This window comes from Durio zibethinus, chromosome 24 (assembly GCF_047325235.1).
Source record: "Durio zibethinus cultivar Kanyao isolate XHJ-2024 chromosome 24, ASM4732523v1, whole genome shotgun sequence".
Lineage (NCBI taxonomy): Eukaryota > Viridiplantae > Streptophyta > Magnoliopsida > Malvales > Malvaceae > Durio > Durio zibethinus.
The window spans coordinates 14917955-14935654 of NC_143185.1; the positions used below are offsets into that span (position 1 = coordinate 14917955).

The 17700-nt window shown below is 31.7% G+C and overlaps 2 protein-coding genes and 1 non-coding gene across 4 annotated transcripts; 1 reads left to right on the forward strand and 2 right to left on the reverse strand.

The window, feature by feature from the left end:
- Nucleotides 1–2959: 2959 nt before the first annotated feature.
- On the forward strand, nt 2960–3079 carry LOC149511951 (small nucleolar RNA SNORD14). The gene has a single exon (XR_016333426.1). It is a non-coding gene; the product is annotated as a small nucleolar RNA SNORD14 (small nucleolar RNA).
- A 1675-nt stretch (nt 3080–4754) lies between these two features.
- Nucleotides 4755–7596, reverse strand: LOC111316908 (exosome complex component RRP4 homolog). Of its 2 annotated transcripts, XM_022919141.2 has the most exons (7): nt 7300–7596; nt 7102–7203; nt 6960–7005; nt 6758–6847; nt 6245–6310; nt 6049–6117; nt 4755–5531 (listed from the first exon to the last, which is right to left on the reverse strand). In XM_022919141.2, the coding sequence occupies exons 1-7, from the start codon at nt 7452–7454 to the stop codon at nt 5094–5096; spliced, it is 966 nt and encodes a 321-aa protein (XP_022774876.1). In that variant the 5' UTR covers nt 7455–7596; the 3' UTR covers nt 4755–5093. The 2 variants fall into 2 exon arrangements, with proteins under 2 accessions (XP_022774876.1, XP_022774877.1); XM_022919142.2 differs by lacking the exon at nt 6245–6310 and having other exon boundaries at nt 7300–7587.
- An 855-nt stretch (nt 7597–8451) lies between these two features.
- On the reverse strand, nt 8452–13820 carry LOC111316098 (protein S-acyltransferase 8-like). The gene is made up of 5 exons (XM_022918113.2): nt 13549–13820; nt 10420–10605; nt 9847–10149; nt 9486–9716; nt 8452–9049 (listed from the first exon to the last, which is right to left on the reverse strand). Exons 1-5 carry the CDS (start codon nt 13585–13587, stop codon nt 8765–8767), a joined length of 1044 nt encoding a protein of 347 aa, XP_022773848.2. The 5' UTR covers nt 13588–13820; the 3' UTR covers nt 8452–8764.
- Between the last annotated feature and the right edge of the window lie 3880 nt (nt 13821–17700).

A 17700-nucleotide genomic window follows, 5' to 3' on the forward strand; every position in this document is an offset into this window, starting at 1 on the left:
AAGTGTTCGGTGAAATTTTATTTCAAATTAGCTTTGATCCTAATAAATTTAGGATCCATGGTTGTTTAATTTTTTTTAATCTTTTTATTTTTGTTATTTTTTATTTTCTGCTACATGCTTTCAGAAAATCATAAAAATTCCAAAAAAAAAGAAAAAAAAAAGAATTGCAAAAAAACACTAAAAAGAAAAAAGGGAAGAAAGCTGAAGGCGGATCGAGTTGAAATACCTTTTGGAAATCCTTTAAATAAAATTCCAATGACACAAACTCTCAAATATCAACCAAATTTCTTGAATTAATTTTTTTTAAAACAGAATCCTTTTTGGATTGGAATTGATCCCCTATAAATCAGAGCAAATCCATAATCACATAGAATACAAAACAATTAATAGATCAAGAGCCTCAAAAATCATACACAATAAACACAATCGGCGAGGAAATTTTTCAACAAAGATAAAATTGACAGCAAAATATTTTGTCTTTCACTTTGAAGGATTTTTAGAGATTTCATAGTTTTTTGTGCTCTGGATATTGGAAGAATAGGCTCTAGGGAGTGGCGGTGACAAACAACAATGTAGGCGGCGGCGCTGACCGGCATCTGAGATTGTTGAGGTCTTGCTGTCTTCATGATTTCTGTTAGAAAGGGAAAACAGAGACTAGTTTCTAGGGATTTTCAAAATATGATTTTAACTTGAACCGATTTAAATCGGTTAATAAGTCAGATGTACAAATTAATTTTGACCGATTATTAAAAGTGATTTTAGGATAATTTTAATTTTTGATTAGTTCAGTTTAATTTAGTATTTTCATTAATTATTAAAAATAATTTTTAAAAAAATTTCGATTTTTGATTGATTTGATTTGATTATCAAATGGAATCTAATTAATCAAATTAATTCAAATTTTAATTAAAATATAATAAAATTTAAATATATGAAATAAATTATTTTATTTTAAAAGTTATTAGAGTTTTAAACTTAATAATTTGATTTTTGAATATCTTGTTGGCTGATTTTAGTTAATTTATTTCAAATATGAAATTTTAATAATTTTAATATATTTATTATTTAATTAATCAAATTAAATTTATATATTTTAGTCGATTAATTTTTAAAATTAATATATTTTATTTGATTAAAAAATAAAATAATTTAATTTTTAATAATTTAATTTAAAATTAATCGATTGAATGAATACCCTTAAAAACATAATTTTAATAATTAATAGTCAAGATAAAAACACAATTTTGATAATTTGAGGAACACTTAAATGACGCCGTTTTACGTAAATCAAATCCGCGACTAACCTGTTTTCAACTTGAGTGGAAACCTGTTGAAAGCCCGACTCTGTATGTATATGTTTTATTTTTTTTACTTTTTAATTTTTTAGTTTTGTTTTAGGGATTTTTATTTTTATTTTTTATTTATTTACTTTTTATTCATAGATTTTTGTTTTTTTTTATTCACTCTATTTTATTATTTTACTTTGGTACTCATTCTTATATATATTTAATATTTTATTTTATCTATATTTTGAGATTGCCATCACTTTATATACAAAATAAGGATATGGAGAACAACAAAATGAACCAAAGAGACGTACCTTTACCTGCAATTGGTGATTAATTAATTTTAATCCTTTCATACTTCCATAGCAACTGATCCTCCCAACAATGTAAAAGAATTCCTTAGGACTTGAAAATTCATTGCTATATGTATCTAACTATAAATAAAATTAGCAACCTTTTAATTCAAATTATAAAATTAACAAGATTTGAATTTAAATTATATTTAACAATTTATATATTTATATCGTATTTATATCATGTCAAATACATGTAAATATAAAAAATTGATATGTTAAATTTATGTTGACATATCAAATATAAAATATATATTTTTTATTTTTATCGAATTCATATATAATTTTTATTAAAATTATAAATATGTTATTTTTTATTTTCTTTTATATAAATTTTTTGTTGAGTTTAAAATTACTATGTTTAATTGAAATTATATTTGGAGGGTCTGATTGAGTGAGTGTCATTTGTCACTCAATTGGCCCTCATAAATTTTTTTTTTTTTTCAAATACAGCCCATAAAAACATGTCTTGATTTAATTAAGCCCAAAAACACAGGAGACCCGAATTTTACACCAATCCTCCTACGAATCTCAGCCGTTCATATCAGTAAACCTGAATGAAAAACCCTAAGCCCACTTCTCTTTATAAACCCTTCTCTCTTTCTTCTCCTATCAGCCGTCCGGTTAACGTTACGTTTCTCGGTTCCGTGTATTTTTCATTTTTGTTTGTTGGATATTCTTTCTAACTAAATAATTTGGTATAATTTGATAGAATGGTTGGAAAAAAGATTGTGTCGATGATGATAAATCCAAAGGCTTGTTTCTCAAAAACATTCGCAGTGGCCGCTTGAGAGCTTTCGTCTTTCGCTGGGCTTGAGAGTTTCTGCTGTTTCACTCCTTCCTTGGCTGTCTGAGACTCTTCTTTCACACCCTATATATTTTTTTATTTCTATAAATATTTTTCTTTCATGTTCATTCCATCTATTTTAATTTGCAAAGTAATAATGCATTATCCCAATCTAGTTTATGCTTGATCACTCTACCGAATTTTCATGTTTCTCAATACGCTTTTCAGGCTCTGAGTTTTTGTTGCTTTTTTCTACTTGTTTTTTTTTTTTTTTTTTTGGCAAAATTATTATAATTAATTAAATGATTTGAATGAAACAACTATTTTGATATAATTATAAAATTATGTCTTTATTCTATAGAAAAATGCTAATGTATGTTTCACCTTTTCGGGGCTTGAGATTCGTGTTTTGTTTTCTCAGTTCCTCCATTAATTCAATCCTTTATTTATTTATTTATTTATTTTTCACTTTCTTGCTACTATAGCACTCTGTTCGCTTGATTCATGTTAATGCATTTGAATGATGTTTTGATGGTTGATGATGAGAAATCCAAAGGCTTGTTTCTCAAAACATTCGCAGTGGCCGCCCAAGAGCTTTCGCCTTCGCCAGGCTTGAGAGCTTGTGCTGCTTCAATCCTTGGATGTCTGAAACTTTGAACGTAATTTTTCTTTCTAATTGTTGATCAGGAGCATTTTATACTGTCTTCTCTTATCAATGCTGATCGAATTTTAGAATTTGATTTGTATTTTCTTTGTTTAGTAATCTGTGTAATAAGCAGAAAAGTACAGCTTTTAAGAGCATTGGACTCTCCCTGGCTTGAACTTCGGTGTTGCTTGGAACTCAACTTGGATGCGTGGAGATAGAAAATTTTTGGCTAAATGATGAATTTGACATTAAGCGTTTGCCTAGTTATTCAATTCATCCAAAAATTTTTCAGAATTTTTTGTTTAAAAAAAGTCTTAAATTATTATAAATTGATAACATCTAATTTTTATTTATATAAAATAAAATATTTAATTCTAAATTGAATAACTATCCAAACATTTACTCCAAATTGAACATTTAGTCAAAAATTTTCTCGTGTCCATAAATAGAAATTTGGTGTTCGCGTAGACATTTATAACAATAATTGTATCGCTGCTTTATGTTAGCTAGAATGATAAAATAAGAAAGAGATGTAATCAATAATAACTAGTTACATTGCTGTTTTGTATTTTGTGTTAAATAGAGTAACAAAAAGATTGTGATTTTATATTAAATAAATTTAAAAGCAACAAAATTAACAAAACTATTTTTCTTTATCAAGTGTAATAAAAAAAGTTATGAATGGTACTTGTATTTTAAAATTTTAAATTTTAAATTTTTTAATATGATATTGAAATTATAAATCTAGATATTTGGAGTATTTGGTTATTTGTCATATATCATCATTTAATCACATTAAAAATGAATTTACATTAATTAATAAATTCATAATTTAAATATTACAATAAAAATTTTTAAAGTTTAAATATTATATTAAATATTTCACTATGTTTATAATCATTTATAACAAAAAAATTATCAAATATATTAATAGTGAAGTTTTTAAAATTCGATTAAAATAGTGACATGTTCCTTAAGATATATTTTTAAAAAATTTAAAATTAAAAATAAAACATGTGTACTAAGGTTTTTTTTTAATATTTTATTCTTACATAATTTAATAAAAAAAATAAATATCAAATAACTATAAGTGGTAAATTTATTGTATTTATGATAAATTAGAAATTTGTAATTAAATAATAAAATATGTAATGATAATATAAGTAATTAAACTATTTTGTGTTATCTATCTTAATATAAGAAATACATATAATTGTTAACATAAGATAGTAATATTTGTGTGAACTGTGAAGTATCCATATTAACAAAACAAATAATTCCATAATAAATTAGTGTAATACAAAATAGTAAAGCTATTTTTAAATTGAGCAAGAATTTACTTATATTAGTGTGATTTTTATATTTTTTGAACTTTTAAATCAAAATTATTAAATTTAAAAATATTATTTTAATTCAAATGAATTACAAATTTAATTTTGATTCAAGAATCCAAAAAAATTTAAAAATTACACTAATATAAGTAAATCTTTTAGATTGAGTAAAGTATATAACTTGATCAAATAGGTAAGTTAATAACAAAAAATTGTAAACTTTATAGATTATTAAGAAAAACAGAAGTTGCAATTCAATAAGAATAAATATGGCGGAAATAACAAAAAATATTACCCTTTTAGATAAGCATAAAACATATTGAGAAACTTATGTTATATCTAGTATTATAATTCTATCAAATATTTAAATATTTATTTATTTCCCAGCCAAGACAAGAAGAGTCTCTGCTTGTCGGCTAGACCATTCAATCTTGATGCAATTTATTCAACAGTCCCCGCTCTGTACTTTTCAAACCTAATCGGGTCTTTCCTCGCATATATAAACCTCTCAATTCCAGGATAATTTTGCAATCTATTTAAGCAGGAAAAGCATTAACATTCTCCTAAAATTAATAATGATTTCGGAACAGGACCAATTTTGCATAAGGCACAGCATTTTCCTTTTCATTGGGATAAATTAGTAATCTTTTCTTGAAAGAGAACTCACTTGCTTTGTGGATGAATGCCAGATCATCTTTTCCTCTTTGTCGTCAAGCTTCTACGCTCAGCTTCCATTTCTGCAACCAGAACATGGAACTCTGATCCAAGCATGTCATGTATATCGATTGTCAGTGAGGTGCTCAACTCAACTGTCTCCATGATCAAATCTGCATCTACATTGAAACCTAAAGTAGACAATACTCGGACAGCATTTGCAATTCTGCATATGGTCTGCCTCATCTCTAGAGGGGTATAAGCTTGGTTGCTTTCCTCAAGAACTGGGGATTGTTCAGAACTATTAGCTTGATCCACTACCATACTATCTCTGGCTTCAACATGTTCACCAATCCATATGAATCCGTTACGTCCAAGTATCAAGTCAACTCCAAACTGTTCAAGGTGATGGAAATGCTGTTTGCTTTTCTTCACCAGGTAAGGATCAATTATGAGCAACTGGCCCTTCTCAAGCTGTGCACATGTCAATTCCATCAGCAACAGCATTATTATGATGGGCATGAGAGACAAACTGAATATTGTAAAAAAATTCTATTTAAAGCAACAAAATTTATGGCAAGGCTTACAAAAGCGCAAAGAATGTACCTTGAGCGTTTGGGTATGTTTTACAAAAGGATTCACAGGATCGAAACAATCTTTTATTATGTATCTATGTCAAAAAAAAATAGTTCCTAAGAACCTAAATACTTCTCTCTTGGTCGACAGCATGCTTTGTCGAGTTAATTAATTCGGAGTCTTCTTGATCACCCCTTCTCCCTTCTCCTTTGGGTGATACCCAAGTTTACTACAGAACACTTCAAATTTTATTCTGTTTCATAATTATTCCTTTTTCATCATCCGTGAACATAAAAATTGTCATATTCACATTCTTCTGTCCCACATTGCTTATGTGAGAAATAAACAGACAGAATGTGAACTCGCTATGCCAAAGCAGAAGCAAGCAATAAACAAAAACTTTAGAACTAGATACCTTTCCATACTTTTGATTTCTTGCTTGGAGTTGTAAGCTGCCATCATGCTGGAAATTACGAACTTCAGCCTGAGGAAAAAAGGATGTCATTTCTAACACTGAAATGTTTATCATTTTCTTTTATCTGTTGTCATATCGCATGTTCATATATGAACTGTATAAAACAATAAACAAATAAGTGTGCCACTGGACTTACACAAACAACATCATTCTCTTCAAAAATACTACGCATGTTGAGTTCATCCAAAGCAGTTCGCCGCCTCTAACAATAAGTAGAGTGAAATTTAAAGTAGGAAAATTTGTAAGCAGAAAAAGCAAATACAGATAGACAACTCGGAGGTTAACCACAAAACAGCTATAACCCACACTAAAACACATTCATTATAAATCAGAGAGGTAGTTTGAGCGAATGAAAATAAACAAGGAATAAGGAACTTATAACAGTTATTCAGATCAAATTCTATGAAAAGCTGAAGAGAAGGTTTTACTTCAATGAATATTCTGAAGCATCAAACCAATGGTGGAAACTCAACTAAAAAGGCTTTGCTAGTCTAAGGATATAGAAGAAGAACTTAAATCTCAATTAATCATCCAACCTCAATCGAATTTCAGTATATATTATCGGTACTTTCTGCTGAATAGAATAAGAGATCTATCTCAGTCTTGGTTTCTTATCTAAGGATAATGCTACAAGGGATATACATGTTACCTGAATACCATCAGGCATGTTCATCGAAGAAAGCATTAAAACCGCGTCTTGGCTGAAATTAATTTCCAATCTCCACCGCTTTTGAGCAACCTGAAATCCAAAAGAAAATTGCAAAAAGTGTGCACCCAAAAAAAAAAAAAAAACTTTCTGCAATTTAAATATGGCGAAAGTACTTTTTTTTCACTGCATTTTTAGGCATTACCTCGACTACACGTCCGATTACGATATCCCCAACCTCTGGCTTGTACCTAAAAGATTTAATAATTTGAAAATAATTAAATTCCAAACAAAAAAAGAGAGAAAAAAAAAGCATTTGGATTGAAGAGTAAAATTTTAGAGAATACCTAGCGCGTAAGGCGCGTACATAGACCAGTTTGTTGACGCGCTCCACCACACCACATACAGTTGCCACCAATTCGCCGTTGAGGTCCATTGTTCCATGTCCCCTTCATAAATTTTAAAAAAATGTCAATATATTAAAAAAAAGAGTTTAATCAATTTATACAAATACACGTCAAGGTAGACTATAGGAGAGGGGGTACTTGAGAAAAGTGTCTTCGTAGTTGACAGGAATAGTATCGGCGACGGTAACAGAAGCATCGGAATTGGCCTTAGAAGAGAGAGATTGAAGCTTTTCGAATGCTCTTTGAAGTCTTATTCTTTGCGTTTGGCTCAGCGGTAACTGCAATCCTCTCATTTTTTTTTTTTTCCGCTAATCAGCAAAAGCTTGATTTCAGAGTATTGAGACTGTGGCCGTGAAACGGACGAAACCCTAAACCCTAATGCCTCGATTACTCTCCTCCGTTTTCGATTTGGGCTAGTAAACCAGTCTTTGGGCCGGTTACGTTTTTTGTAGTAAAGTATATTTCTTGGAAGACATATATTTTTTAATTAAAAAAAAATTTATTATTAATTTTTATTAGATTTAGTTTCTGTTTATGTCTACCCATTTATAATACCGGACAAATAAATGTCTTTGTGCTTAACATTTTCGTGTACTTTTTTTTTTAATAAATTTTTAAGTGAGAAGAGATATCCCATTTTAGAATCGAAGCATATGAATTTTTTCATAATTTCAAGGAGATGCACAAGAGACAAGCAGGAAAAATTGATACGGGTTCATCACGTTAGGTTTTCTGTAAATTACTGGTTCTTTTGCGTAAATTAGATACATGATTTTGGAGTGTTACACATCAAAATAGCGACCCTTACTTGAAAACCTATCAATGCAATAACATTTAACATACATCTACGATTAAATGACAAAGAAGAGGTAACTTCAAAACCTTTTACTATGAAATTTTAAAATGAGATATTGCGTCTTATTAGATTTGCTATTATCTTATTATTTTTTCACAAAACAAGTTGTAATCTGGAAAAAAAAAAAAGTTACATACGTTAAAATTTAAATTAAAACTTATCACATATCATTTCTTAAAAAAAATAATATTAATTAATTAAATTAAACTATAGATTTACTTCGTGTCTTGCATAATCTTCTTAGCTCCCAACTATTTAACTATGGATAAAAATCATGAAAATTTTAACATATGACTTAACATTCTTTCATAAATAATTCACAACCTATTATTCCTAACATGCATGCTTTCCAGTAACTACACATGCTGATTCTCATATCTCATGTAATTATAATGGAAATTATGCAAACAAAAAGAGATGATGCGATGCCAATATCTGGAAGGGAAATTTGAATAACTCAATGAGGAATATTTATAAAACTAAATTGGGTTTGCACTGTATCAATAAAACAAATGTGGACTATGATAAACAATCGTTATACTGGTGTTTCTTCTTTCAAAATTCTGTAGCTATCCATGCCTCAGGATTTCTAGGCAAAGATAACTTGGTTGATCTTTTTGGACTCTACATTATATCCCCACTTGTGTTTTGTAATGGCCGATCGTCTTCACTTTCACTTCACCCCAAAAGGAACTCAGCTAGCCTTAAAAGAGATTTTGAATAGGTCTGCTGCCTGTTGAGGTTGCTCTAAGCATCGTCAGCTTCACGGCGTTGGGAAATCTTGTGAAGGTCACCACCGATTTCTCGGTCATCTTCTACTTTTTCTCGTCGGTTTGCATCTAAATCACCTACATAAGTTTCAGAGGTTACGCCCAAAGTAGACCCTCTCTCATTTTCTTGTACATAAGCACGAAAATTGTTTCTTGAAGGCTTTATCCCGGAGCAGAGTACTTGTCGAAAGTTGTTCAAGCAGCCACGGTCATATACACGGGACCTTTCAAATACTTGGTACCGAAATGCCTCATACGTGGTCTAAAGAAATAAATACAGTGTAAGAAATTTCCGTATAATAGTAAGTAGCCAACAGAACCTATTCCAAACTCTTCCTAGGAGTCTGAAAGTTTCATGAAACAGGTCTTTCCTGAAACCCCACCTCGCATTCCCCCTATTTCTCCCCCCTCCCCCTTTCTTTTCCACTCTCCTTGTTGAAAGTGTTTTGGCATCATGCCGAACCTACATTCTCCAAATACATCAAAACTGCCATTATTCACATATCCCATCTTACGTTCTTTTTCACAACCTGCCTTTCAGACTTCAACTTTTGAAAGAGAGAAGAATGAAGAAGACCTTAGTCTGAACTTTTATCTGTTGGTAGCATTTACAAATAACAGGAAGCTAAAAGCAGCATTTCAGCCTACCGGACTGCAACCACTTACCTAAACACCAAAAAGTATAGAAGGAAACTAACCTGGTTTGTGCCGATAAGATATAAGTGGAAGCAGGTAAGCCCTCCAACCAAACATAGGAAAATGAAGCAATAAACCATTAGTACCACCGAAAGTGGTGACTCTTTCATTGCCTTCCAGACTGTTCCATAGTCATCCATAAGGAATTTTATGTTCAAGGCAGACATTACAAAGATGAAGACGCAGAGGATGGTTGAAGAAGAAACGAACAGAAAGAATGACCGGTAGTTGCGCTGCATATAAATTAAAATTACTTAAAATGACTCCATTGTAGGAAAATTAGCTCAATAGCCAGACCATACTGATTTCAGCAAGCATATAGTCTATTATTTGAAAAACAGGAGAAAAGCTTGATTCATATACCATTCCAACGCACTGACCGACCCAAGGACAATGGTGGTCAAATCGCTCCACGCAGTTATCACATACAGAGCAATGTGAGCAACGAGGTGGACGATACAACTGGCATGTCCTACAATACTTCACCCTTACAGTTACACCATTGACAAGGACTTCTTTTGGAGGGGGGTGTCGTGGGGTTGGTGTTTGTCTCCCAACATCAATTGAAGCTGGGGAATCAAAACATATCTCTTCTGCTGGTGGATGTAAATTGCGAGGAACAATGCCAGGGTCTCGGGCAGAGGTAAGAAGAAGCATCAGTAATACCTACCATAGCCAAGTAATTTCAATTGACAATTTGTGTTTCCAAGCTAAAAAGAAGGGAGAAAAAACGAGAAAAAAAAAAAGAAAAAAAAGAGGGAAAACAACATGGCCCTACGTGGTCCTATGAATAAAAGGTCATAGCACACAAAATAAACTTGCTGGAAAACCAGAGGCTGACACAACAATTGACAATTTTAGTTTTTCGGTAACAAATCTACAACAAAGTTCTAACAATGTTTAAGGAACAGAGAGGGTTTTGTTAAAGGAACTAACATAGATTGTGAAAACAACTGTCACCATTAGAATTGCATAGCCAGCAATATTTCCTGAAATTTCATCGACGAGGTTCCTTGCAACACTTGTACAAAAGATAATAACGGGGACAATGATAAGCAGTAAGGTAATTATCAGTGACCTAGCATCCGGACCGAATATCAACCTCCCCCCGAAAAGAAATATCTGCAAATATGAAGACAACATAAGAAATATGTACAGGAAAAGTTTATAAATTAGACTAAGAATACTGATAAATATAATGAAAGGTATCCAGATACTAGAACATACCAACATAAAAACGTTTGTGCATAAACATGTATGTACTTACACATAAATATACAACATAGACAAAAATGCATTTATATATTATTTACAAACATGTACTGGTATGTAATTCATCAAATCTGTAAGTTGAAAATACAAATGTCAGCTTATAGTTTACTAGTCCAGAATTGGACAGCCAGGTGCTGCATTTCCATGTTCACCTCCCTCCAAAGGGAAAATTTCCTTTGAAGATCAAATCATTTAAGTATTCTTTTAAAACTTTCTATGATAGAATTTATATTTTACAGATGTTCTGAAGCCCATCCTGATGCAAATACGACTCCTATACTTTAAATTGGTCCAGCTGCCTAATGACTTTTCCCCACAGAATGACAGCATCAGATTTGAGAGACTTGTAATTAACTTTAAAGGTATTAATTCAATTAATGTTGACACAATGAGGTATTTGATATTGTTTTGATACTACCATATTCAACACTAGGAAGGCTCTTAGACTTTGTTAAAGGGATAGTAAATTAATAATATTTTTCCTTGAATGACATTCTTTCAAGTAAATAACTTATGCATTCAGATCAAGGGGGAAAGTTGGGGGAGAGAGAGAGGGAGAGATTAACGAGAAAATTTTTGTAATAAGCATATCATTACGTTTTAAAGTTGTAAAAATTCTTCAATGATGATAAGTCACCAGTGCAAAACATGTTTCATCATTCATGTTCTTCGTAACTTCTCCACTCACCCTCTCGCCTATCCTTTTCCCTCTTCCTCCTTTCGGTAGGTTCACACTCTTTCTGTATTCAATAGCTGAAAATTGATTCTAGGAATGATCTTAACCCAATCTTACACTTTTCCCAGATCAAAACAATAGAAATATCAAACAAGTACTCTTCCATAGAATCTCATTTCTGGTCCATCTACATGGTCCTTTAAACTATTGCATCCAAGTCGGCAAATAATTATTGACTGAGCATAAAAGGGAAGTTGAAGAAATCAAGCCTTTAACTGGAAAAAGGACATTGGATCTACTTGAAAAGAAAGAAAAAAAGGAAGAGAAGATTCAGAAATTTCTTGTTCTTTTTTAAGGCACCTAAACAACAGATTCCTCCAAATTCAGCTGTCTATCAACATAGCAGTAGCAGGTCCTATTTTTTCCTTTTCAGGGAGAAGGAATAGCATTATAGGGAAGGAGAAGGAATAGAAGGAGGGAGCAAACAATGTGGAGCAGTTGTAAGAGCATGAAACTACACTTACGGGCAGTGGAACCCAGGTAATCAGACATGCATAAGAAAGCAAGTGTAGATACTAGGAACGGCAATTTCTAAATCACTCTGGTTCATTTGTTATTAATTTTTGAAAGAGTTGAATTTAATCATCATCTCAATTCTTACTTTCTTCACAACCAAGTACAAAACTAGTCTAGGTACTAGTCTAGTAGACCTACGACGACATGGCCAGGAATGATCTCAGTTAAGTGGCTACAATTTACCTCATTATCCCTTAAAACAAAAGTCAACACCCGGATGTCCCGTAGAATCTAACATATATAGCTCCTCTCTTTGGAAACTTAAATATCATTACTACACTGTGGAAGATTATATTATACAAACTAAATGTGAGTCTTCTGACTGCCTGCACACAACCGTTTCTCTCCTCGTTGAAGCACTTAGTTGCCAGCAGTTCTGAAAGTCCTGAACCTGAGAACTCCAGAGTTCTATACCATTAATGAATACGTTTCCAGCCCCAAAGAAAAACATTTACAATTTGCGATCATGAAATTAGATTTTCTCCGACTTTGTCAGTATCATCACCTTTACTTCCTTCTAAGAGTGCTAATTTTCAACCAAAAGTTGTCTAGTAGGAAAATTTTGCCGCCAGTGAAGGGGCTAGGCAATTATTAATCACCCTAATGCACAGTCACAAATCATGTCTCAAAAATAAGACTAAGGTGGGAAGCTGGCCTGCACTATTTAAGGGACCGAAAATTCGACTTGGTATGTTTTTGTAGAGTGTTTCTTATTGCAAATTGCTCTTATGAAGTTGCTTGATGCATTTCATCATAAGATTCAAATGCCAATGAATTCAAAATGGTAGTATATACATCGATTTACACGACTGTAAATGAACGTTCTCTCATGATTGTGCAAATATATTTTCACCTGCAAAAGTAACTTTTAATGCTTGATTCTCAAATTTTTTTCCATAGCAAGGTTAGAAATTGCCACCAACGGAAGAAAGTAATTCATGCAATTTGCAAGAGCTGAAAGGAAATGCTATCCCTTTCTAACGAAATGTTCAGGCCATATCCTAATTTAAACAAAACAGAGGAAAAACTTCTCAAAAAATCCTTAGAGCTAGAAATACTTGAGATATAGAAATACCAATATCCATCCAACTATGTTACTAGAAAAATATAAGAACTCAAGTCTACATGCTAGACTTTCTACTAAAGACACTTACTGTGGATTTTTTATTTTCCCAACTCCCAAGAGGAGGAAAATTGAATTAAATTCAAAATTCACTCTTTGTAAACTTTCTTAAAAAGCTTACAATTTCTCTTGGATATCAAAAATAACAATTTCTCTTGGATATCAAAAATAACAATTTCTTTTCCATGACTCATCATTGGCGTTAATCTTGAATGCATGAATCTGACGAGTTTGTCATATTTTGTGCTGACTTAGGAAGATTGAACAACTTATCTATAGGTGTTTTAAAAACAAACCACCGCAGCTGACAAGAAAAAAAATAGTAGAAACCAACATGCTTTGAGAAAATCAATTAAATCAGCAAAGACAAATCAAACTCAAATGCAAAACTAAGCATTAAGAAGCAGAGAAAGCATACATTGTTGCCCTTCCAAACTTCATACTGACGCTTAGCCATGAAAGAATGTTTCCACCTGAACAGTAATCAACTTGAGAGCTGAGACGATAAAGAGAAGAATATTTGAAACTTGGTTTCAACCATTTCTTTTGTAAATGGGGAAAAAAAACAGGCGGTTCTGTGGTTCAAAATGAGCTGGAAAGAATGTTGGTTTTCGTGGGATTCCAAGTTTTGCTTTTGGTTGGCCACTTTTCTTTTTATACTTAACCCTTTATTTCTGTTTGTTTTTTGTTTTAATAATTCTGTGTTGATTCTACACATGGCAAAAGGGAATGTTTGTGTTGTCTTTGCATAGGGAAAGGATCCCCTTTGATATTGGGTAAGTTGGAATCAAACACTATGAAGATTTTGAGCAAAGAATATTTATTGTTTCTAGAAAATATTCTTTGGGTTTTGCTTGAATGACTGGAATAACCTAGTCTTTCAGGTTAATTTTATAAGGTTTCTAAAGATGGATTGGTAAATGATGCACAAAGGTAAGGGTAAGATTTGACAATAAAATGCATGGTAAAGCAAAAGGTGTTGATTTCTTGTTGGATTGGCATTGGTACCAAAAAGTTGGTCTAAGTTTTCATACTTTCATGGCTAAGACTACAAGATAATAATCTTTTATATAACAAGGGCATGCATGCAAGTGAAAGTGTCACCTCAACGTAAGTTGGAATTTCATGATCTCAATGTATGTTCATCATGGATAAGCTGAAGGTGGTCTTCAGATATTTGAAAGAATGCTGAAAGAAGGAATGAAACCCAATACGTGACATTTGTTGGTCTGCTCTTAGCAGATGTGCATGTAGGGTTTGTGGAGCTTGGACTCCATCACTTTGAGTCAATGCCTACATTTGGAGTTGAACCTGGGATAGAACATTATGCTTGTGTGGTATCTTTGTTGGGCCATGTTGGTAAATTATATGAAGCAAAGGCATTAATTTTTGAGACAATGCTACGGAGGACTTTACTTAGTGCATATTGGATTATTGGTAATGTTGAAGTAGGGAAATGTGCAGCATAAAGGGTAATTTCAATTGATCCAATGGATAGTGGTTCATATAGGCACATATTGATGTGGGGATTAAGAGTTTGCCACGTAAACCAAAAGCGATAATATATATGCAAAGAATAAAATTATTGCACAAAATATGAAGGATTTACAGTGGTTCATCCTCAATATGGGAGTTACGTCCATTTTTAGAATCGTTGCAAAAATTTTACTATGATGAAGATGAAAATTACAAATGAAATCTATCTCTTACTTTCTATATTTTGCAATAGCTCTCTAACTCTCTCTATTTTTTTTTCTTTTACTTCTCACTTCCTCACTTAACTTGCACACAAAAGCACAAGTTAAGACCCCATTTTATAGATATAGTTTAAGCTCTCTATTAATTACAACTTCTATCATCCAACCATCACCTAACTTTTACTAACAATCTACAATTAATGTTGAGAGTTACAACAATCATCCACGTCGCCAATAATAAATGAAAGTTGAATTTGCCTCCACATCTTCTAATAATCTTCAACTTTGAGACTAATTCATTATCAACTATCTTTTATTACAATAGTTGCGATTTTTCATTCTTAAACAAAGAAGTCCAATTGAAGCTGCACACAACTTTAGTTTCTCAATTGTTATAGTCTTTGTTAACATATCAGCTGGATTCTGATTTCCTTAACTCTTCCCAAGTACTAAGATACCACCTTTTAAAGTTGATTGTATGAAATGATATCAAATTTGTATATGCTTTGTCTTAGCATGATAGACATGATTTTTTGCCAAATGAATGCCACTTTAACTATCGTAATGCAATATTCTTCTATCAAACTTGTGGCCAAGTTCATCCAAGAAAGATTGCAACCATATCATCTCTTTATTAACTTCTGTCACTACAACATATTCTCCCTTAGTGGTAGAAAATGCAACTATATTTTGCAACTTTGAAATCCAACTAATTATTTTACCATTCGATGTGTAAACATAACTAGTAATACTCTTTTTATTGTCTATATTGCCAACCATATCAGTATCAACATCACCATCAATCTTTAGTCTGATTTATTGAAATGTAGAGTTAGATTTGTTATACTTTTTAGGTATATGAGAATCCACTTAACTGACTCCCAATGCTATTTTCCTAAATTGCTCATATATCTACTCACAATTTCTACTGCATGTGCTATGTTTGGTCTGGTACACACCGTGGCATCATAAGACTACCAATAGTAAAGGCATAAGGCATTTTAGCCATGTAGGCTTTTTCTTATTCCATTACGGGTGATTGCTCTCTGGACAATTTGAAATGACTAGCCAAATGAATGCTCACAAGTTTTGCTCTATCCATGTTGAATTTGCAGAGCACATTCTTTCTATATTCTTCTTGTGATAGCTTAAAGACTTCTTTATTTATGGTGATACTCATTCCATGAATTTGTTTTGCAATGCCCAAATCTTTCATTAAAAATTCCTTTGAAAGTTTCTTTTTCAACTTTTAAATTTTTGTATGCTTGCTTTAGCAATTCACATATCATCAACATTTAACAAAAGTATAATGTAAAAACTATCAAACTTTTTAATATAACAACAATGATACCTCAAAAAACCATTATTGCACATGAAGTTATCAAACTTTTTATACCATTGTCTAGGAGAGCTTATTTCAGACCATATAGGTTTGTTAAAAGCTTACACACCATTTTTTCTTCTCTTTGGACCTTAAAACCTTGTGGCTATTGCATGTAGATCTCTCCTTTTAAGTCACCATGAAGAAAAACTATTTTTACATCCATCTATTGTAGTGCAAAATTTTTTTTGCCACTAGCCCAAGAATAATTATGTTAGTAGGAGTTAAGTTATGGTTGGTTGATAGAAATAGTAATTAATAGAGGGCTCGAACTCTATTTATAAAAAGGGTTTTGGCTTGTGCTTTTGTGTGCAAGTCAAGTGAGAAAGTGAGAAAAAAGATAAAGAAGAGATAGAGAGAATTGAAAGCTAGTGCAAAATATAGAAAGTAAGAGATAGTTCTTCTCCTTTGTAATTATCATCTTTATCATAGTAAAATTTCTACAGCGGTTCTAAAAGTGAATGTAGCTCTCACATTGAAAGTGAATTACTATAAATCCTTGGTGTTTTGTGCAATATTTTTATTCTTTGCATATATATTATCTCTTTTAGTTTATAGGATAGGGTCTTAATCCTAACAACTGATATAAGAGCTATATAAGGTTAAAGTTTTCTAATATGTGACATTGTTCAAGTATATAATACTATTCACATATATGGTATTGTTCATGTATAAAAAAATTTAGTGGTATTGATAAATACGATTTTAAAAGTTCTGTCTAAAGAGATTGGGTTTTAAGTAGGACCAGTTGTGACCCTTTTAATATTTTTTGGAAACCTACCTAATGTGAGTATTTTCACATGGCACTATATTTTGTATAATTTACAGTTCATAATTTAATGATTTGAAAGCAATGGTCAGCAAAGAAAATGTAGCACATGAAATCAGCAAATTTGATGGATTAGACTATTTTTTCTAAAGAATGCAAATGGAAGATTATATGTTCAGTAGAAAGCTACACTTACCACTTCTGGGTACGAAATTAAAAAATATGTCTGATGCAGATTGGAAGCTTCTTGACAGATAGGTGTTAGAAGTTATACATCTAACACTGTCAAAGAATATAGCTTACAATGTAGCCAAGGAGACATTGACTACGGATTTGATGAAGGTGCATTTTAATATGTATAAAAAACCTACGACGAACAATAAGGTTTTTCTCATGAAGAAATCCTTCCATTTGAAAATGGCTAAAAGTGCTTCAATGGCATTGAATCTCACTAAGTTCAACACAATTGTCAATCAACTGACTTCAATTGAAATTGATTTTGCTGATGAGATTCATGTCATAATTCTTTTGGTATCCCTATCAAGTAGCTGGGAGCTCATGAGGGCAGTGGTTAGTAATTCTACTGGTACTACAAAATTAAAATTCAATGATGTTAGAGATCGAATTCTTTTGGTATCCTTATCAAGTAGCTGGGAGCTCACGAGAGTAATGGTTAGTAATTCTACTGGTACTACAAAATTAAAATTCAATTGATGAATTTGC

Excerpts from the sequence above, each read along its gene's own strand:
- LOC111316908 (XM_022919141.2), bottom strand. The coding sequence starts at position 7,454 with ATGAGAGGATTGCAGTTACCGCTGAGCCAAACGCAAAGAATAAGACTT. Across the intron at positions 6,848-6,959 it reads TAATCGGACGTGTAGTCGAG|GTTGCTCAAAAGCGGTGGAG; the intron begins GTAATGCCTAAA and ends TTTGGATTTCAG. Across the intron at positions 6,311-6,757 it reads ACATGCCTGATGGTATTCAG|AGGCGGCGAACTGCTTTGGA; the intron begins GTAACATGTATA and ends ACTTATTGTTAG.
- LOC111316098 (XM_022918113.2), bottom strand. The coding sequence starts at position 13,587 with ATGGCTAAGCGTCAGTATGAAGTTTGGAAGGGCAACAAT. Across the intron at positions 10,150-10,419 it reads CAGTTGTTTTCACAATCTAT|GTATTACTGATGCTTCTTCT; the intron begins GTTAGTTCCTTT and ends TGGCTATGGTAG. Across the intron at positions 9,050-9,485 it reads ATCTTATCGGCACAAACCAG|ACCACGTATGAGGCATTTCG; the intron begins GTTAGTTTCCTT and ends TTATTTCTTTAG.